The 21,923-nt window shown below is 43.7% G+C and overlaps 1 protein-coding gene across 4 annotated transcripts in view; it reads right to left on the bottom strand.

Moving 5' to 3' along the window:
* The window catches only part of DGKZ (diacylglycerol kinase zeta), a 118,857-nt gene that overhangs the window by 81,364 nt on the left and 15,570 nt on the right, over positions 1 to 21,923 (bottom strand). The window contains exons 2-3 of one of the 4 annotated variants that reach the window (XM_063117468.1): positions 7,347 to 7,453; positions 7,141 to 7,239 (exon numbers count right to left, since the gene is read on the bottom strand). The exons of 2 other annotated variants lie outside the window; for them this stretch is intronic. In XM_063117468.1, the coding sequence (XP_062973538.1) occupies positions 7,141 to 7,239; positions 7,347 to 7,366 (119 nt within the window). In that variant the 5' untranslated portion in view covers positions 7,367 to 7,453. The remainder of the gene's footprint in view (positions 1 to 7,140; positions 7,240 to 7,346; positions 7,454 to 21,923) is intronic. One more of the 4 variants, XM_063117466.1, reaches the window with a different exon arrangement.

Raw genomic sequence — 21,923 nt, 5'->3', positions numbered from 1 at the left:
ATTTTCAATCCATGACAATTCCTCCCCCAATGCTGCAATGAAGCACAATTGGGAAAAGAGGCATTTTTCCCACAGAAAATTTACACCTATGAGGTCTCCTGCATTTGGGGGAAATTTACCCCCATCCCAAAACAAGTTTAGAAAGCATTTCTTCAACAACCTTCTAGCCCAGGGTTGGGTAGACATCAAGCTTACAAGATCTACTTTGTTTTTCACTTGAGCCCAAGCCCTCATCTTGACGGCCTCAGTTCTGTGCCCTGAGGCCCTGGGCTCCCAAATTGGTGTTCCTTCCCAGCATCTGCATGGGAAGGAGTGCCAATTTGGAGTTGCCGCTGCTGGCAGAGCCAAGGGGGGGGGGGACAGGGCAGCCGGCTCTCCACCCTCTGAGCTCGCTCTGGCTGCCCCATTCCTCTTCCCTCCCTGGTGCTTGTCCCAGCAGCGGCTGCTGACTCCCGGCTGCCCCGTTCCTCTCCTCACACCCCGTTTCTTTAAAATGTATTTATTTATTTACAGTGTGGAGCTCAGAGCTCCCTTCCCTGTCTGCCCCATTCCAAATTCCCCTTTAAACAATGTTTTTCTTAAAAAGGCTCCGCAGAGGCGTGAAGCCTGGCTCCAAGCTAAAAAAAGCTGGGTTAAGTACCCAACTTTTTTAGCGCAGAGCTTTGGGGCTTTGCCTCTGGATCCCTTCGGAGTGGCGGTTGCATCATGTAGATCACCTGCCGCCACTCCAAAGCTACCCCAGGGTAAAGCGCCCCTGTAGATGAGCTTTAAGATCCATCAACCAGAGTTAGGTGGGAAATGAAGGGAAAGGAGATCATGCATTTAAAATGTAGGGATCAGGGTGCCTTTTTGTTTTCAGCACCAGAACTGAGATCACACAAAAATCTGCTACAAGTTTTCTTCTTTTTTCATTTTTCTTCGAATATACAGGTGGGGGGCGTGGTAGGTGGGGGGCAGGCAGGCGTATTATTGATATTGTTAAAGAACTGAAAGATAGAACTTCTTGCTGATCTCCCATAATTCACCCAGACATCTCCCAGCAGATCCCAATCTGCATTTTGTCCACCCCTGTCCTAAGGCCACTGCAAAAGGAGAACATGGACATTGACTTCGCTGCACAATCCCTGGAGTGCCCGTTGGCATCCCTTAGCAGCTGCTACAAGTCCAGATGCTACAGGGTTAACAACATCCACGCAGCGAGATAGCGCTCTTGGTAGGGAAGCCAGCAACTTCTCATTAACGGCTTCCCCTTTTAAGCGAACTTCCCCTGAGCGCATGCAAGGCTGAGTGCCAAAAAAGAAAGCAGGGTGGAGGCTAATGAGGAAATGCTACGGATGGTGCTGTGCTCTACAAAAGCACTAAACAGCAGCCTCCTCCCTTCTTCTTAGGGAAGCCTCTGCAGAGTTCCATTCCCAAAGGAACAGTTGGGACAATGACCTGTCTCTATTAGCTGGGGAGGAAGTGAGAGATCCTACCTTGCAAATATCTGAAGGGAAGCAATTCTTCATGATGTGAAATTAACAATTTAGCACACTCACTCACCCAATAGCGAGATGGTTGAGGCCAGAGCACTATTTCTCAAGGGAGTATGTTGTTGACACTTTATCACTGGGGACATTTTAAAACCACTGAAGTCTGCAAAAAGATCCCATTTTTAAGTCTCTGTCATCTGCCTGCTTTAGACCACAGGATCATATATTCCCCCTGGTGTTTAAAGTTCAGTACTACATCTCCCAAAAATCTCAATTCTAGAGACCAACGTATATAGCTCAGGGACAGGCAGCATTTTGGGCCTGTAGGCACATCTGGAAATTTCAGAAACCGTCCTGGGCACAACCATAAAATGACTGCCATGGGTGGGCATGGCTAGTCAAAAAGGACAAGTAACTTGCCCAGAGGCGTTCATGGGAAATTAAGGTGGCAGCAACTAGAGACTCCCACTTAACTTTGTCGCAATCCCACCTGCAAATACAAAAATATTTTTAAACTAAATGTTGGGAAGAGCAGGCAGTGTCCAGGCGCACCATGTTGCCTCTGCCTGGTCTAGGCCGATAAACCACCCAGAGAGCTTCGGCTATGGGACAGTATATAAATTTAATAAATAAATAATAAATAAATAAATAGCAGATAAAACTTTGCTGGTAGAAATAGAATGCAAGGTACAGAGTTACAATAAACTACTTTTCAGGTGACTCCACTGTTTCCTATCAGCTTGGATTTAAGGGTGTACATGGTAAAAAGGTCTTCTGAGCTCTCTCCCTGAAACCATGATTCAGTGCAGCTCTACAAATAATTCAAAAGAGAATTCAGCCATGGCACAATGAATCACACTTCATGCCTGCAAGAGTGTTCAGCTGACTGTTTTGTTATGAGCAAACTTATAATAGGGCTAAGAAAAAGCCACCAACCCAGGCAGAAATGAGAACAGTTGGTCCCATGCCTGGAACATTTCCAGACCTCACTACCCAGCACACATTGGGTTAACATCATATGAAAATGACAGCCTCCTCGAGTTTAGTAGGTGGATATGAGGTGCCCCATCCACTTTGCTCGATGTGCAGCTGATCAGGCATCAGCTGATCAACAGGGAGCAAATCTATCAGCAGCAGGGAAAGTACTGCTTAAAAAGCCCTTCCTCCCCGCCCTCCCATGAATCTGATCATGAGAGTATGGTGGGGGTGGGCAGGAAGGAAGAGGCACTGACCCTGTTCAGATGACACACTAAGCCACAGTGGTTAAATATCTTGAGCTAAACATTATGACTTAGGTCAGATCTACACCAAGCAGGATATTCCACTATGAAAGTGGTATGGAAGTGGTATATAAAAGGCAGGAGCCACACTACTACTTTATAGCGGTATTGAAGTGCACTGACAACTGTTGGGGCCCATTGACACATACCATATACTGCTTTCATACCACTTTCATAGTGTAGGCTGCCCAGACCCTCCGGAAACCTCCTGGGAGATCTGGGGATCCAGAGGAACCGGAGTTAGGGCCCAAAATACTGGGGTTGTGGTTACTGGGCCTGCAGCAACCGCAACCCCAACTTACCAGGCCTAAGTTTCTCCAGCAAGTGGTGGTGGCCATCTTGAATCTCGTCCAAATTCACGCGAGATCTCGGCAACTGGCTGGGAACTCTCCCGAGACCCAGCCAACAGCCGAGATCTCACGTGAGTTCGGGCGAGATTCAAGATGGCCACTGCGAGGTGTGGGCAGTGAGAGCGAGGTGAGTGGTTGGGGGCTGCGTGCAGGAACTTTCAGCAACGCAGCCTCCAGCACCCCACTCACCAGCGCTGAAGAAGAAGAAGAAGAAGAAGGAGGAGGAGGAAGAAGCAGCAGTAGCAAGAAGCAAGCTGCAGGAGGAGGAGAAGAAGAAAGAGAAGAAGCGAGTAGGAGGTAAGACTGAGGTTTGTGTGTGAGAGAGGGAGAGGGAGAATGTATTGGTGAATGGGGTGAATGGGGTGCATAGGGTCTTTGAGTGAATGCACGTGTGCATGTGTGTTTTTGGAGTGAGTGATGCTGAGTCTGTGTGTGTGTGCACGCACACGTGTTCTGGCAGTGTGAGTGTATTGATGTCTGAATGGGATGCCTGGTTGTTTGACTGAATGAAAGCATGTGCATGTTTGTAGTGGGGGTGGCTGTAGTTTTCTGTGAGTTGGGGGGATGATTTTGGAGGTGATGTTTACTTATTTATTACATTTTTATACCACCCAATAGCCGAAGCTCTCTGGGCAGTTCACAAAAGTTAAAACCATAATAAAACAACCAACATGTTATAAGCACAATTACAAAATACAGTATAAAAAGCACAACCAGGATAAAACCACGCAACAAAATTGATATAAGATTAAAATACAGAGTTAGAACAGTAAAATTTAAATTTAAGTTGAAATTAAGTGTTAAAATACTGAGAGAATAAAAAGGTCTTCAGCTGGCGACGAAAGGAGTACAGTGTAGGCGCCAGGCGGACCTCTCTGGGGGTCCTATAAAATAATGCATTTTAGACTCATAGACCTTTCTTTCCAATTTGTTTGCTATAATTGGCATGACGTATATTTTGTAACAGTGGCTGACAATTGTTCATCCTTCTTAAAGAAACTTTTAAAAAATTAACAGGGTTGCTATTATCATCATCATCATCATCATCTATCTCTCTTTTCTTGCTTGTGGTGGTTTTTCTAGATGAACATGATGGGCTTTGCCAAGTCATGCTGTCTTTTATTGATTCAGAAATGTCCTGACTATTGAACATGTTTTAAGTATGACTGCTTTCTGGATGTTGGCGTGCATGTATTTTGGTAGGCCTAATTTCTGAAGGTTTTCTGTTAAAAAAACCACAATGTCATGCTGGTGACTGATGTGATTAACAAATATTTGTAAGTTTTTCCTGTTGCCATAGTTCTTTTAACTTCCATAGCCAGTGGTGTATATTTTCCTCTCTTTTCCTCTTCCTTTTCGGCAACATTTTTGTCATTAGGTATTGCAATTTCAATGTAGGTGTGTTTTTCTTGGTTGTTTTTGACTGTTATGTCTGGTTGAAGTTGAAACAAGCTAAGAGGTGGTAGCCTTTAGTTCATTTTGTTCCATGGCTAACGTTTGCAGGCTAATAGTAGTTTATACTCTTTCTGAATGCTTGGTTGTTTGGTTGTTGTATACTTGTCAACTGCTTCATTTGTTCAGTGGTAGCAGTATGCAGTAAGGTGATGGGGAAACAGTGTTAAATGTTAGGAAAGGTTGGACTATGGTCATCCAGTGAAGGATTTGCAGTCAGAAAAGATATTTGAGGGAAGGGAAGACTGTATCACACACAGGGCTCATCTACACCAAGCAGGATATTCCACTTTGAAAGCAGTAGAGAAAAGCCAGGAGCCACACTACTGCTTTATAGCAGTATTGAAGCGTACTGACAACTGTTGGGGCCCATGACACATACCATATACCACCTTCATACCACTTTCATAGTGTTATATCCTGCTTGATGTAGATCTGTCATGGGCCCCCAACAGTTGTCAGTGCACTTCAGTACTACTATAAAGCAGTAGTGTAGATCCTGCAGTGCAGTTCAATACCTCTATAAAGTAATAGTGTGGCTCCTGCCTTTTATATACCGCTTTCATAGTGGAATACCCTGCTTCGTGTAGCTGAGCACACAGTATAGCAAAAGCTTCAACATACAGCAAAAGTACAGAAGTAGGAATGAGTGAAGTTCATTTCAGATACATTGAATGTCTCACTTATACTTTATTCCAGTGATTTTAACATTAAGATGTTATGTAGAACAGGTTTGTCTTAATTGTGTGCTGTGAAATCAGACCTGTGACCAATTATTTATTTATTTATTACATTTTTATACCGCCCAATAGCCGAAGCTCTCTGGGCGGTTCACAAAAATTAAAACCATAATAAAACAACCAACAGGTTAAAAGCACAAATACAAAATACAGTATAAAAAGCACAACCAGGATAAAACCATGCAGCAAAATTAACATAAGATTAAAATACAGAGTTAAAACAGTAAAATTTAAATTTAAGTTAAAATTAAGTGTTAAAAATACTAAGTGAATAAAAAGGTCTTGTTTGACCAAGGCCATGTTTGGGTGGCCACGTCCCCTTGGGGGCTGGACATGTTGGTGGGCACCCCCCCCATAGGGTGGCCATGTTGTCCTCTTTTTTGGTTTCCAAAATATGGTCACCCTATCATAGTGTTATATCCTGCTTGGTGTGGCTCCTGCCTTTTATATATCGCTTTCATAGTGCAATATCCTGCTTGGTGTAGATGAGGCCTTAGTGTGTCATAGGAACCATTCCTAACCATGGTGGCTACATAACCACAGTTGAAACACACTAACTAACCATTTGCTGTAAAAGGCTTAGTGGCTTAAACATGGCTTGGTGTGTTGTCTGAACAGGCCCACCCACTGCCACTCAACTCACCACCAGCCCTGCCCATATATGTGGCTCCTGCCAGATTCTGCTGGAAAGTGGACCAGATGGCACAAAGATCTCTAAAGCACCTTGCCCTTGGTAAAAAAAATTGGCCTCCCACTGTTATAGCTCCCCCTGCCCCTCCCAAATCATCCAACCTTCTTAAACGCATCCTAACTTCAATATAGGAACAAGCCCTTAATAAATTACACTTCACCTCTGATCAATTAAGATCAGTATAAGTACTTAATTTGATAATGAACAACAATGTAATAAAATTTACTTAATTTAATATCTAACAACAATTCAAAAATCAATAATGATTAATCACTCATCCCCCAATCACTAACCATCTAATCAGCCTGGCAATAAAACCACCCCAAGAATCAATTAATCAAGAGAGCAATCATTACACACACACACACCCGCAACCCACTGGAGGATGACAGAAGTTAAAATACAACACATCTGAAGGGTACCAGGTTGGGGAAGGTTGACTTAAAGGAACTCCCTCAATTAACATAGAGACAAAATTGAAATTACATATTCTTATCACCCAAAAGCTTCATCAGTCAACAAGCCCTTGTCCTTTAGCCAATGTCAATTTCTACTCTGAAATCCAAGCATATAACCCAATGGCATGTAGAATATTCAATTAAAAAACGAACATACCACAACCACTTTAAAAGTCGGGCCCCCAAAACTAACACGACCGATAATCTGTTTGAATACAAAAGCTATAGCGATGGGGTTCTTGCATCAATACAAACTGTAGCCTCTAGCGGCAAAAGCATTGCATTACAGTTGTTTTGATATGCTTATTAGGCAATGTCCACAATCAACATGCAGTTACTCCTTGGCATTAGCTGAGAATTAGCAGGCTTCTCTGGACCAAGGCCTTAGAGGTCCACCATCTGATGCCAGTCATTAGGGGAAAACCTTGTTCTTTAAGGTCCCTCCAAAGAAATAGGTTTCACACACACACTTCCAGATTCACAGGTCCAATTCCAGCCCTGAATTCTGTTCTCCAGCACGAAGGCTAGTGGCTCACGTAGACCCCATAAGCAACTTTTGGTTCAGAGGCCGCCAGTTAGTGTGCAAGCTCTAAAGGGGTGAAATGTGGGTGGAATAGAGAACCTTTGCTCAGCAGTAGACGGAGCTGCAGCTATCAGCACTACAGAGCGTGGGCAAGCTAGTAAAAATACCACGTACTTATATACTGCCGGCCTGTGCTTTATCCTGTGGGGTCCCCAACGGCCAGGCTGGGTACCTTGGTGGCAAGGCACGACATCACTGTGGGACAGGTGGAGTCTGGGGATACAAAGAGAGTGGTCAGCAAGCCCAAGCCACGCCTGTCACTATACACAAAATTGTTTCCTTTATTTCCCTTATTTGGTTCTACAGCAGGGATATAATACCGATCTCTGGAACACAGCATGGCAATGATATGGAGCTCAGGAGAGCACTCAGCAAGCAGACAATTCACTCTTTTCCCATTCTGAAGTCGCCAGGGCCAGCTGTCCCCCTAAACAAATACAAAGAAAAGCCATTCACACAGCCACCAGCTACCCTAAGAAAACCACCACTGAACTCAATTCAAATACCTTGTCTCACCTTAAGGACTTAACAAATTTACTCTGACATTAAAAAAAAAAAAAGAGGCAGTCTTTAAAGGTGCCACAAGACACTTCATTGTGTGTTGTTGGGTTTTTTTTTGCTGTAATAGACTAACATGACTACCCCTCTGGAAACTAAACTCAGTTCAGACACTAGACAGGTGTTAAAAGGGTGGAGATAAGAGTCCTGCTGGATTGGACCAAAGGCCCATAAGCAAAAGAGAGGAGGAAAAGAGAGACCAGGGGCTCATCTACACCAAGCAGGATATTCCACTATGAAAGCGGTATATAAAAGGCAGGAGCCACACTACTGTTTTATAGCGCCATTGAAGTGCAGTGCAGGATTTGCACTACTGCTTTGTATTGGTATTGAAGTGCACTGACAACTGTTGGGGCCCATGACACATCTACACCAAGCAGGATATAACACTATGAAAGTGGCATGAAAGCGGTATATGATATATGTCACAGTTGTCATTGCACTTCAATACTGCTATAAAGCAGTAGTGTGGCTCCTGCCTTTTATATACCGCTTTCATACCACTTTCATAGTGGAATATCCTGCTTGGTGTAGATGAGCCAAAAGAGAGAGAGAGAAGGGACTGGGGCAGAAAAACAACTATTTTGGCCCTGCCCACTGCAGACTCCAGTCCCACCTATGCCTGGTACACAGCCACACAGATTCCCCCCAAGGGAACATGGCTCTCAACAACAACAAAAAGGTTTTCTCTGGCCTATCTAACTCAGTTCCTGGATTAGATAGGCCACAAGCAGGACATGAGAGCAATAGCCCTCTCCCACTGTTGTAACCAAACAACTGGTGTCCAGCGGCATCTTGGCTCTGAACCATGACATAGCTTATGGCCATCATGTCAAGTTGCCACTGACAGACCTATCCACCATTAAAGCTATCTAATCTTGTGGCCGTTGCCACATCCTGTGGCAACCAACCCCTTAAGTTAACTATGCACCTATTACTTCCCTTTGTCCGTTTGCAACAACCCATGAGGCCTCATTACCATTCCTATGTGGTTCCATAATTAGTTGAAAGCTTGTTACCTCTGGTGGATGGAATACAAATAACACAATCACCAATTAGTGATCCAAAAATAGTCAGATCAAAGGAATGGTGGTGGCATGAAATTCCTGGCTTGTGTAAATTGAGGTTTTGACTCAGAACAACAAGCCTGAGAGAGAAAACATTAAACCGCCACCATGTAACCTTACTGTTTTTTTAAAAAACGAAACCTCACATCACTTCCTGGATGTGAACAGGAAGATCCATTGATTTCTCCGCCTAACTACTGGTAGGGTGATGATATTTGATCGTCATGAACACACACCTTCCCGTTTGGAAGCTTTTGACAACTGGTCAAAGAACTAGGCAAAGATGCCTTACAATCAGGACTGGTACCAACCTGGTACCTTCCAGTTGTGTTGGACTACAACAACAGGCCACTAGCCATGCTGGCTTGGGGATGCTGGGTATTGTAGTCCCACACAACTGGAGGATGGTGAGGGCTCACCTAGTCAGCCAGCCAACTACATTGATTAAAGAGGTATTCCTAATAAACCAGGCAGTATATTTTAAACATTTTAGATATTTTTTGTTTAAACATGTATTTACAAAAGTGCAGGTTAGAAGAGGCATTCTCACAATGGGGATGCCATTGTGAGAAGAGGGGATTGTTAGAAGAGGGGATTGTTAGAAGAGGGGATTTGCAGCAGGGTGTCTGCTACAAAGTGTGTGTGTGTATCATATTAAAAACAAAGTATATTTTTCCTCATAACTCATACAATTAATCAACTAAGATTTGTTTAATCAGCAACAGCCCTACATAAGGTGCTCAAACAACCTGCATGTCTGTTCAAGATTCGCCCTCTCTGGGAGGATTCCAGCTCTTCTGGCAACCCTAAAGGAGAACATAGGGTGCCCCATGGTGTGCTCCACCACCATATATGATGGCTTATGGCAATACTGAGAAAGTCAGTATAAATGCAAATTGCACTATGACCACCAGATGGAGTCACCATCCTACCCAGACAGAGACAAGTAGTATCATCCAGAGGCCATGTCAACACATTTCAAACGTCTCCTAGTGCCTGTGTGACCCAGATACTTCAGAGCAAAGCTCTGAGAGGAGAGTCAGGTGGCAGATCTAACAGGAGAAGCTGCATTACCCTCCCCCTCTTCTGATCATTACACCAGCCTGACTCCTGGTGCTTGTCAGCAGCACTCACCTTGGCAGCTAGACACAGATATTGATTTGTAATTGAAATGGGACAAGGCACCAGGCGTACATTGCACTAAGTGGCCCTGAAGCTTTGTTTAACTGAAAAACAAAAGAAAAGAGGAGGAATTGGGTTTTTCTGAAGGGGGAAAAAATCAAGACCCAAAGTTCCATCTCTAATATGTGTGAGCATGGCTAGTAGGGCAACATGTGAACTACATGCTAAAACTGTTCCTTCCATGTCATAGGAGAAGGGAAACAGCTGTTGTAGAAAGCAAAGAGAGATAAAAACTGGAAGGCATGATTCTCCACCTGTTTCCTACAACATGCAAAATTATATTCAAAATTCTTAGGCAAAGTGCAAAGAACAGCTGGTTGGCTTAATGGGGAGGGGGGAAGAGTCACAACCATGTATCCACAAACCCTTCTCAGTAATTTTAATCAGGAAGATAAAAGAAGATAAAGATGTTCCTTTGCCTCCTGTCAGTGCAGCCTTCAGAAATTTAATTTTTAGCTTACCTGGGGGGTAGGCGTCCAAAACTTTCTGATATAGGGTTTTGTGGCCTCACCTGACCTACCAGTATGAAGGATGACCAGTCATCAATGGCAGGGCTAGACTATGTCCCAAGTGATCTAGATCCCTGTAGTCTCCTACAAAGGCAAAGCTGTGACTCTCATAGTTCCAGCTTCCCAAGTAAATAATGGATGCCAGAAAAACGTTCTGCATGAAAAGTGGCATGGAATGAAATGTTAAGAACATAAGAAGAGCCATGCTGGATCAGACAATCTAGGGTCTGATTTAGTCCAGCATTCTGTTCACACTGTGGCCAATCAGCTGTTGACCAGGGACCCACAAGCAGGACATAGAATCATAGAATCATAGAATAGCAGAGTTGGAAGGGGCCTACAAGGCCATCGAGTCCAACCCCCTGCTCAATGCAGGAATCCACCCTAAAGCATCCCTGACAGATGGTTGTCCAGCTGCCTCTTGAAGGCCTCTAGTGTGGGAGAGCCCACAACCTTCCTAGGTAACTGATTTCATTGTCATACTGCTCTAACAGTCAGGAAGTTTTTCCTGATGTCCAGCTGGAATCTGGCTTCCTTTAACTTTAATAGGCATACTGCCTTGACACTGGAGGGAGCACATAGCCATCAGTAGGGGTGTGCATGGACACCCCGCTCCGCTTCACTTCCAGATCCGCGATTTGCGGATTGGGCTGCTCCGCCCGCCCCCGCTCCGCCTATGTCCACTCCGCTCCGCTCGGAGCTCCGGATCCGGATCGGAGATCCGTTTCCCCCCCCCCATAGGCTTGCATTAAGCTAAAAAAGTATACAACTTTTTTTCTGTTAAAGTTAGAAACCTCAAGTTTGGCACCATGACACCTCATGGAGGTATACACATGCACGCCAAGACTCAAGGCAATCCCATCATCCCCTGATTTTGGGGGAATTTATGAAAACCGGGCACCCCATTCACACCCCTTTCCATAGCTCCGTCAATTTGCACGTTAAAAACCTCAAACTCGCCACCATGATAGCTTGTCCAGGGATACATACGCACGCCGAGACTCTAGGCAGTCCCATCATCCCCTGATTTTTGGGGAATTTATGAAAACCGGGCACCCCATTCACACCCCTTTCCATAGCTCCGTCAATTTGCACTTTAGAAACCTCAAACTCGCCACCATGATAGCTTGTCCAGGGATACATAAGCATGCTGAGATTCAAGGCAGTCCCATCATCCCCTGATTTTTGGGGAATTTATGAAAACCGGGCACCCCATTCACACCCCTTTCCATAGCTCCGTCAATTTGCATGTTAAAAATCTCAAACTCGTCACCATGAAAGCTTATCCAGGGGTGCACACGCACGCTGAGACTCAAGGCAGTCCCATCATCCCCTGATTTTTGGGGAATTTATGAAAACAGGGCACCCCATTCACACCCCTTTCCATAGCTCCGTCAATTTGCACTTTAGAAACCTCAAACTCGCCACCATGATAGCTTGTCCAGGGATACATACGCACGCCAAGACTCAAGGCAGTCCCAGCGGCAGAGCCCGGTAAAGGACCAAGGGAGAGGGGGACCTTACCTGCCTCCGTCCGTGGTCCGTCGCCGTCTTCAATTGAGCCCGCGGTTCCACGCGGGCTCAATTGAAGACGGCGATGGACCGCGGACGGAGGCAGGTAAGGGAGAGGAGGGCGGGGAGGGGGGTTACCGGGCCCTGCCGCTGTCGCCGCATGGGCGACAGCGACAGCGGCAGGGCCTGGTAAACCCCACTTACCTTTCCGGCGGAGCTCCGGATCGAGGCGAAGGATCTGCCTTCACCTCGATCCTCTTCGCCACGCTCCGCCAGCCCCCCAATCCTCTTCGCCTCCGCCTTAAGGGCAGGCGAAGCCCCCCGCTCCGCTCCTGCTTCTCCGGTCCGATTAGAAGCGGAGCACATCCCTAGCCATCAGGACTAGTAGCCATTGATAGCTTTCTTCTCCAGGATTTTGTCTAACACTGTCTTGGGATAGTGAATTCCATAGTTTAACTATGTGCTGTGTGAAGAAGTGCTTCCTTTTATCAGTCCTGAATTTCTCATCAATCACTTTCATAGGATCATGTCAGGTTCTAGTATTATGAGGGAGGGAGAAAAATGTCTCCCTATCCACATTTTCCACATCATGCATAATTTGATTGCTCTTCCAGAGGCAGAGTTTTGCAGGTCCCCAAGGCAACCCTATGTTTGTTGTCATTTGTACTTCGGCTCCATAAGGGACCGTCTCTAAACCAACTGCCTGTCCATTTTCATGGGGGCAAAGTCAGATAAACCTTGGGCCTAGAATCCCAATCGCCCCATAGAAGTGCCCCCTGCTTTGTGAAGTAAACAGTAGCATCCAGAGGAAGATCTCCCATTTATCTAATAGACATATTGCCAACAGTGCCAATGTGAGGCAAAAAAAAAAAAAAAAAGGCAAGGAAGACTCCAGCATAAGGTAAACTCAAAAAGAAGAATTCAGGCTATCGGGCCAAAAAGGGCAGCTCACAAGGGAATGGAGTTCTATAAGCTGCACTATACTTCCCAGAAGGCCACTGCTATGTTGGCCAGAGGAAAATGTGGCCACCTGAATCCAAAAGAAACAAAGTCACCTGAATGGGCTGAGGTCTACAATTTGCTCTAAGACTTTCAATGAACTCCACGTGTTTAAATAAGATCAGGCAAATGGCCTCCATGATCACCGAGAGTTTTGGCATGATGGAGAAATTGGTTGCCTGAAAACCACCAGTGGCAGAGAAGCAAGCAGTAGCCCCTCCAACACCCAGCAGGAGTGAATCCAAGCAAAACTAAAGAGTGCAAAACACAGCAAGCTGGCACTCAGCCTAAGTCTCATTACTCCTGCATGTGATTTACACGTCTGTTTCTCAAGGTGGTGACAGGCCAAGACATCCCGTTATCAAATACACCAGCTGTTTAGATTAAGTAAGACTCTCCTTAGATATATAGACCATGTGTACATCTCCACCTTTGGTTGCCAGCTACCAGTGCTGAACCCCACAATGCCAAACCCCACACAGTAAGCACCATTCTTCAAGGCTGCTGCTTTCCTTCTCTTTCCTTCCTGTATAATATTGCCAGGATTCGATCATTTTTGTCTGTCTCTTCTGCCAAGACTCTTGTTCATGCATTGGTTATTTCTCGGTTGGACTACTGCAACCTTCTTCTCACTGGCCTTCCTTCTTCTCACATCAGTCCGTTGGTTTCTGTTCACCACTCTGCTGCTAAGATCATCTTGGCTCGCCGCTCTGACCATGTAACTCCACTTCTGAAATCTCTTCATTGGCTTCCAATTCACTTCAGAATCCAATATAAACTTCTCCTGTTGACCTACAAAGCTTTTCACTGTCTAGCTCCTTCCTATCTCTCCTCTCTCATCTCACACTATTGCCCCGCTCGTGCTCTTCGTTCCTCTGATGCCATGTTTCTCGCCTGCCCAAGGGTCTCTACTTCCCTTGCTCGGCTTCGTCCATTTTCTTCTGCTGCCCCTTATGCCTGGAACGCTCTTCCAGAACATTTGAGAACTACAAGCTCAACCGCAGCTTTTAAAGCTCAGCTAAAAACTTTTCTTTTTCCTAAAGCTTTTAAAACCTGATTTTGTTCTGACTTTATACTGTTAGTTTTACCCTACCCAGTGCCTGTTTACCCTACCCTGTGCCTGTTTGCTTTCTCTTCCCCTCCTTATTGTTTTATCATGGTTTTATTAGAATGTAAGCCTATGCGGCAGGGTCTTGCTATTTACTGTTTTACTCTGTACAGCACCATGTACATTGATGGTGCTATATAAATAAATAAATAAATAATAATAATAATAATAATAATAATAATAATAATAATAATAATAAAATGCTTTCCAGTCACTGTGATGGTATTATGGGAGAGGTAGGCATCTATAGCTTCCTTTGATCTGCACCCAAAGTGCCCCTCCCCCAGAATAAGGTCAGAACCTATGTTTATAGCTGCATGTGTTCCATAAATGATTTTTCTGGCCTCCACACACACATACTTTGTTCAGTTTTATTTCATTTTCCGGGGGGGGGGGAGGGGCAGGGCGGAGAGATGGAGAATTTAGATGTCTTTCTTTGAAACAGAAGAGCTATAACATTTTCCCAGCACTCAAACTATAATAATCTAGCTGAAGAGAATGCAAGTATTTGAACATGCTCAAGCTAATTAATATTGATGAAGATACATCTGGATAGTCTCTGGACAGAAAGGATTTTGAATTTATTTCTTAGATGTATTTATAACTCACCTTTCTTCCAGGAAATAGCACTCAAGACAACTAAGAGAAACAAAAGACTTAAAAAAAAAAAAGTAAACACAATTTTAAAACACAATAAGAATAAAAAGAGCACTCAACCCAACAAAACAGCTCAGATGGCAAAAGCCTGCTTGAATATAATTAATCTTGCATAACATGAGGGGGTAATAATAGGGCTCGTTAACAAGCTATGATATCCTAATATTTCAGGAGGGGAAAATATTGACTATTTCAAAGGGACAGTCTATTATATGTGGCAAACCCTCTTAGATAAGGTGAAATCTTAGACGATCGGGCACTGTAATTTCAAGTGCCAGATGCACAGATCAGCACTAAATAAATGTTTTGCCTTGGTACCTCTTACCAGAACCTCTTGAATTAAAAGTTTCTGTCTCTGGTGTCATGCTCCAAATGAAGTGCCATTGGGCAGCGAAAGGGCTCTAGAATATTTCTAGAGGGTTCCATGACACCGATAGTTCACAGTTCTACTACAGATAGATGAAATTTTTCATTTCGTAGAATTGGGCTTGCCAAGCATCTTAGTTAGGGATTGGTCTATTATCTTATACTATCACAATCTTATACAACAGGTTATCTTTCTTTTGGACACTGCAACATTAAATTGCTCCCATTTTTTTTTTAAAAAAAAAAATGGATACGGTAACTCTTCCCAATCTCTTTAAAATCCTATATTATTTTTTCTTTACAGTATTTGCACCTTCCTCACCAGGCAATATCTTGTCCTGCATGTGAAATGGGCCAAAAAAATCCAAACGATTACTTGAAAAAGGTATCCTTGGAATAAGAATAATTCAGAATGAAAATTTACCACAGGTCTCGTTCATATGAATCATTTACTGTGAAAACTGGACCCAGGGTCATGTTGTTTATGGTAAAGAAATCCATCTACTTCTCAGCTGCGGTCCCCAACAGGCTGTTTATTCCTACCCTAGCTCTAAAGCTGCATTAACCAGCTAAAAACTGCTATAAGAGGGATTCTGATTCAATTCTCACCGACATTTTCCCAGATTGCCACAAAGGTTCTGAAGCCACCTTTAAAAAATTGCCTTCTGCCAGCTCATTTCATTGGCACAGACAAGGTCTTTCAGCCCAAGAGCCCAAAAGACAAGTAATTTCCCAGGCTCTGGGGAAAACTGAGCTTTTTGATGGCGACCCCAGTTCAGCAGCTAAGAAGCTTAGTACAGAATCAGGACAGCTCAAGGCAACAGCCACTGAGGGCAAGGGAAGATGCAATTAATCCGATTGAGAGAGAACTTTCACATGAAGCAGACAACACATGGCTTGGCATACTCCCTTCCTATCCCCATGCTGTAGGCAAAGAGGTAAGTATAGAGGTAGGTGTGTGTGTGTGTGTGAGAGAGAGAGAGAGAGAGAGAGAGAGATTTGTGAGGTTCTGCACTTGGCAGCCTACGCAGAAAGACATGTTGCTAGTTGCAGGGACATTCCCCACCTACGCTTCCGTCAGGCCACAGGCCTTAACCCTCCTTGGAGCTAGCTCCTCAGCACACTGCATGTAGGCCCCAGTGGATATCCTAAAGCCAGGGAGAATGACGAGATGGCAATAGCATCAACTAGGGTGGGAGAGGGAGATGCCAGGAGACAGGTGTTTAGTAGTATTGGCTCCCTGAACACCTGTGCATCTGGGCTATAGCTGTTGTTTTGTGTGACAACAAAGAGAGAGAAGCACCAGATATCAAAATCAAGGGGAGGAGGAGGAAGAGACAACACCCCAAAATGTGCTGTGAAACTGTTTATTAAAGCACTGCAACAGCGGTGACAGTAATGAAAATGTTTCTCCCTCAAAACATACACTCTGAAAGGAGAAAACTTTTCATGCAGGAAATGTGAAATTGTTATTGCCTCCAAAGAACAGCAATATTTTATACGCAAAACTCATCACGCATAGCAAACATTTCTGGAGAACTTATCTGACAAAAGGATTCACAACACTTTTTGAGGATCACTTCCCCTTTTCTTGGGATGCTGTCACACTCAGCAGCTCCAGCAGCCGGTGAATAAACTGGCCTGTTTGTGGTGACAACTTTTTCCTTTGAGAAGTGAGGTATGTATGCGTAGGGAGGGAGAGAAGGCCCATGGGGCTTTTGTACAGCTGCAGTTCTAAGCTCCCTGTCTTTGCAGGAAAACCATGACAAATTTTCATAGCTACAAACAGCAGATTTTGGATTGGGCATTCATGACTACATAGAAGACCACATTAGCAGTACAGGTTTACTGATACGTTAAGAGTGCTATATGAGCTCTTGCCCAAACAACCAAACTACACCAAGGTGATCCAATTCTGAATTCATAATCATGCACATGAAGCATACTTGCACGTGTTTTGTTTTTTCATGTATATTTTATCCTGGTTTCAAAGAATTTGGAACATTGGGACAATACCTGGGGAAGTTGAAGACGAAAAGGATGTGGAGTTGATCTGCTCAGTGTGCTGAATTCCAACCTCTTTGTTATAACTGCCTGCTTTGCTGCCAGGCTCTAACTTCTGGTCTTTTGCAAGACAATATTTTTGTATTTTATTCTGCAGCCCTATGGACTAGAAACTTTAACATTGCAATTTTAAAATGGAAGCTGAGATTGTTAGAATGTCAGATGCTACACTCAATGTTCAATCTTGCAGATGCACAACACATATACTTGCATGCATATATACACCACAGCTATATCTAAATCTCCTGCTTTAGGGAAACAATACAGCTACATTAAAATTGCATTTGTGGGGAATGCATTTCTCCACTTCAGCTTAACTACACTGCAGAACAATGGTAGGCAGAAGTCTTTGAACTAGACAGTCATTGGCTAAAAAGAAGGTCCAGTTTGGCAAATTTTGATTTTATCTCTTGCAAATTCAACCCCAATTCTCACTGCAATGAGAAACTGAGTAGGAACAACTTGTAGGGCTAGTTGATTCTTGGTAGAATGTTTTTAAAGAAAAGGTCTGTGTAGGAGGAAGGATCTGTGAAGTCTCGGGGAAAGTTGTATGAGCGGGGGAAATGGCACAGTTACCTAAAATGCATGCCAAGCAGAGGATGTGATTCTATTCTGGGAACCTGTGGAATCGATCACCAGATGCACAAGAGATGCAAAACACCACGGAATGAAATAGAAACAAGTTCAGGTGGTGTGTGTGTGTGTGATGGAATTTATAACACAGGTACTGCAAGTCACATGTATGAAGATTAGGCCACTTCAGCTAGAATGCCTACCAATAATATACTTTTGAGTACAAGCATGGACCTAGAGTTGAACCTTGATGAGTCCCATTGAGAAACTGCGGGGGGGGGGGGGAGAGAAGTGGTTGTCTAGACAGCTCTCCTCACCCCCTGGAGAGGGCCTCAGGGCAGCATTCATTGGAATACACCCACCTCCAGGTTTGTGACCATATTTGTATCATGACTAAAGCTTGCCATTAGCTGGCCCTGCCAGGAATAGTTTAAGGAGAACTGCATTAACAGCTCAACAGTGACCATTAGCAATGGCAGGAGATGCTCTGCAGGGCATACAGAAAGCATTTCAAAAAGCCTGCAAGAGCAACAGGGAGCAGGTATGAATGTAAGCACATGCAGAGGAAGGCAGGGTTAGGGCTGGAATGCCTGATTAAATCCAAACACGCAGAGACCATACTGTACTCCTTTAGCAATTGTCTTGTGTAAAAAGTATTGCTGCCTGATCAACAGGAATCAACAACCCACTCTGGTGCTTGGGAAATACTCAATTTGCTGGTAAGTCACTTTGGACAGAAGATAAATGTTTTCAGTTACTGCCTGTAGAGAGTTTTCATACTAGGAGATACATCAATACAAGGACATGTGCAAAACAGAGGCAGGCACTCTCTCAAAATAGACCCAGTACAGGTTTTTGTTTTTTTAAAAAAAGGATAACTGCTGTCATTCCATATATCAGCCTTCCCCAAGACAAACATCTGGTGTCCTCCAGATGTTTTGAATTTCAGTTCCCAAAATTCCTGACCATTAGCCATGCTGGTTAGGGCCTATGGGAACTGAAGTCCAAAACATCTGGAGGACACCAGGATGCAGGAGGCTGCCATCTATGAAGCTAACCTGGTCTGGACCTGAATGGTGTAACATTGAAAGATCACCTGGAAATGACGCATACGGCAGCTATTCTGAGCTTCTTGGAAGCAAGGGTATTGCTGAACAACAAATGTAAGAAATGGGGGAGGGGACAGTCACATTTAAGAAAAAGAGCAAAACAGAGAAGCATTTCTGGGTATAGGCACAAACTAAGGAGAAAGGGTTGTCCATGTTATATTAACCAAGGCCTTTTCTGCTTCATTCCTTGCAAAGGAACCAGAAAGGAGTCTGGCAGTTTTAACAAAGACTGCAGCAGTGACAAAAAAGAGCGCTGCCATGAGGTTTCAGCTCCCAAAACCCCCAAACGATGCCTCACTGTGCAAAAATACTCTAAATCGATGGCAGACTGCAGCTTTCTAGAAGGCTTGCGATGTGAGAGAGCACTTCTACAACATGCAAGATTACTACAACTGAATTAAATCAATCACAGCATCTCAGTAAATTTAACCAGTACGGGAAAGGAAGGCATGGTGGAGTGCGTAAGCAAAACTCTGGCCAGGCTGGCCAGGCACAGATTTTCCTATATTTAACATTTTCCAAAGCACATGAGCCTGATGAAAGGTTCTTGTCTTAGAACACAGGAAATACAAATATGTTTTTGGCGAGCCTGAGGACATCATAGGAAGTAGAGGGACAAGCTTCTCACACACAAGAGTAGATAGCAGCTGCAAGAGTCCTTTTGTAAAAGGCAAACCACATTCTGTGGTGGAAAGCAAAATTCAATAGCAACTTGTAATTGATATTTTTATTAAATATATTTTAATCCAATAACATGTAAAAGGAGAATAGTTAACATTATGCCACAGCCCAAATGTCTCCTTCGGTGCTATGATCAATCCAGGTTATGTTGTCCCGTATTATCATTAGGTAAGACTTATTTCTTCTACCACTTTTTTTGAATTAGTACAAAATAACTTTGGGCCCATTTCTTTAGTGGCCAAAAATAAACACAAGATACTTGCATGTCTGTATGTATGCATATTCACCAATCATGCAGCATGATGGAGTGTGACAGGCAGATAAGTACACTGCAATGAGCCACTCATTGTTTGGCTTCCATCTTGTTTTACAGTCATACATAGGCCAAAAACCCAGGCCCTGCATTGAGACCAGAGGAAATCTCTGGACATGGAAAAGCATCCTTTGCTAAACAGACTAAATGGCAGCTCCTGTCTCTAGGAGCCATGACTTTTGATTTTCTGTAGCCACAGAAAACCAGTGATGCTACAATAACTCATTTATTTTGCATGTCAGTCAGAGGGGAGACATACGTGGGGGAGGAATTACCAAATTATAAGGGTCTGCCACTTCCTGCTATATGGCAAATCTATCTGCATCGTTCACCACACACAAAACTACACCATCCGAAGAATCACATTCCTTTTTGTTGTTAAAAAGTACAGATTCTACAGTAGAATTTTGCACTAAAAATAAATTACAAAATATCATCATATAAAATTCTTATGCTGCATATATACTGTTGGAGGTCTGTAAATGGCAAACTAGTAGTTTGGTCACATCTGAAAACCCTTATCTGGTTACTTAAATGCTCTCAGCATGCAGTTTAGTTATAGTTTTACATAAAGTGCACAAACATCTGCACCCCAGTAGACAGGGTGAGATAAAAGGCCCCCACGTTTCAGTGGGGCAATGGGAGCAGATGAAGCTGGCTGAGGCAGTGACCTTCACCCAAAGCTGATCTGATCACCTTCAAAGCAATACTCTCCAAAGGGGAAGAGCTCCAGCTCATAAAGGGAGTGAAGAGGCGTGGGTTTGAGTTAAGCATCAGCTCATGGGGTAACAGGGGAAGACAAACACAAAAAGAAACTGGAGCTCCAAAAGAGCAGAGCTAATGGCTAAATATAGAGGGCTCAACACATCTCCTTAGAAACTGACTCATGGTGTGTCAGGCATAGGAGCAAAACAGAGAAAACCCACACTCCTCTTTTCAGTGTTGTCCCTACTACTAAAGGTTTCTCTCTTTTCAACCTTCCACAACAGGGCATACTGAGAATTCTTCCTATTCTGCACAAATCTGGAATTTGGTACTGGGTACAGAATTCAGCATGCTAAGAATTCTCATCTCTAAACACACACACACACATTTTGCGTTTTTAAATTGATTAGTAGCCTGGTAGATAAAGTAGTATAACTAGGGAATTTTAGATCCTGGATTTAACGGCCTTGAGGGAGTCCCTTTTAGACTGTCCTGTGTATTAGTTTAATGGGGATGCACATAGCTAATATTTCTCTTTGTCTGCCAACTGTCATTCCATGTTTGAACAACAAAGTGTTTGCTAACTCAACATCATCACCATCATCTGTATGCACAGTTTTGCATTTTAAACAAATCATAGCACCATTATGGCTACAGGAATAAAGTGAAGTTTATCCAATACAAACTTCACCACTGTTTTGGCTGATATAATATGCAATATTCTCTCTCACACACAGTGCTTCTGGCCACTTCCTTGGGTTATGTAAACCACAGCCTTCCAAATTGTCCTTGTGTGCCCATGCCATCCCACTAATGCCAACATCATGCAACCCCTAAGTTGTCTAGGATATTTTCCTTCAGCCCTACATTACCACTGGCTATCAACTTTTAGTTTATAGCTCTTTCAACTTTTTGTGCATGCCTCTCTTTCATTTGAATCACATGCTCCCTTTAAGTTCCTGCTTATCAGGAAACAAGGTACTTGCAGGCACACACACATTTCTTGTGTACCAAAAAAAACAAAAAACACCCATGTAGAGAATGCATTTTTTTTGCTACTGAACAGCTACAGCTAATCCAACCATCGTCTTTGCACCCACCCACACACTGACAATTAAGAATCTCTTCTACAGAATATATGACATAACTTCTACGCAGGTCTGAGGCCTAGCACCTATCAGAAAATAATGGCTGCTACACAATCCTCCTCCATAGAATTTCCCATCCTGGCAAGTTTTACATTCTTTCCTCCTACACAGGACTAAATAGTATCAAGGCTCAGCCCAGGAAGCTGTTTTTAATATCAGGGTGAACCCAGAAACTCCCTAATTTTCCCACACCAAAAGAAAAAAGAATAAAAAAGCCATGCCAACTTCCCCTTCTTTCTAAACCTTTCCATCAGTACCCAGGCACACGCTGTCCCTGGCAAGGGTAAAGCACCACAAAGTACATTAGAAAAACAAGGTAATTCCTCTGTAATTCTTCAAAGCAAGT

Source organism: Elgaria multicarinata, chromosome 2, assembly GCF_023053635.1.
Source record: "Elgaria multicarinata webbii isolate HBS135686 ecotype San Diego chromosome 2, rElgMul1.1.pri, whole genome shotgun sequence".
Classification (NCBI taxonomy): Eukaryota; Metazoa; Chordata; class Lepidosauria; order Squamata; family Anguidae; genus Elgaria; species Elgaria multicarinata.
This window is presented reverse-complemented; position numbering and strand designations above follow the sequence as displayed.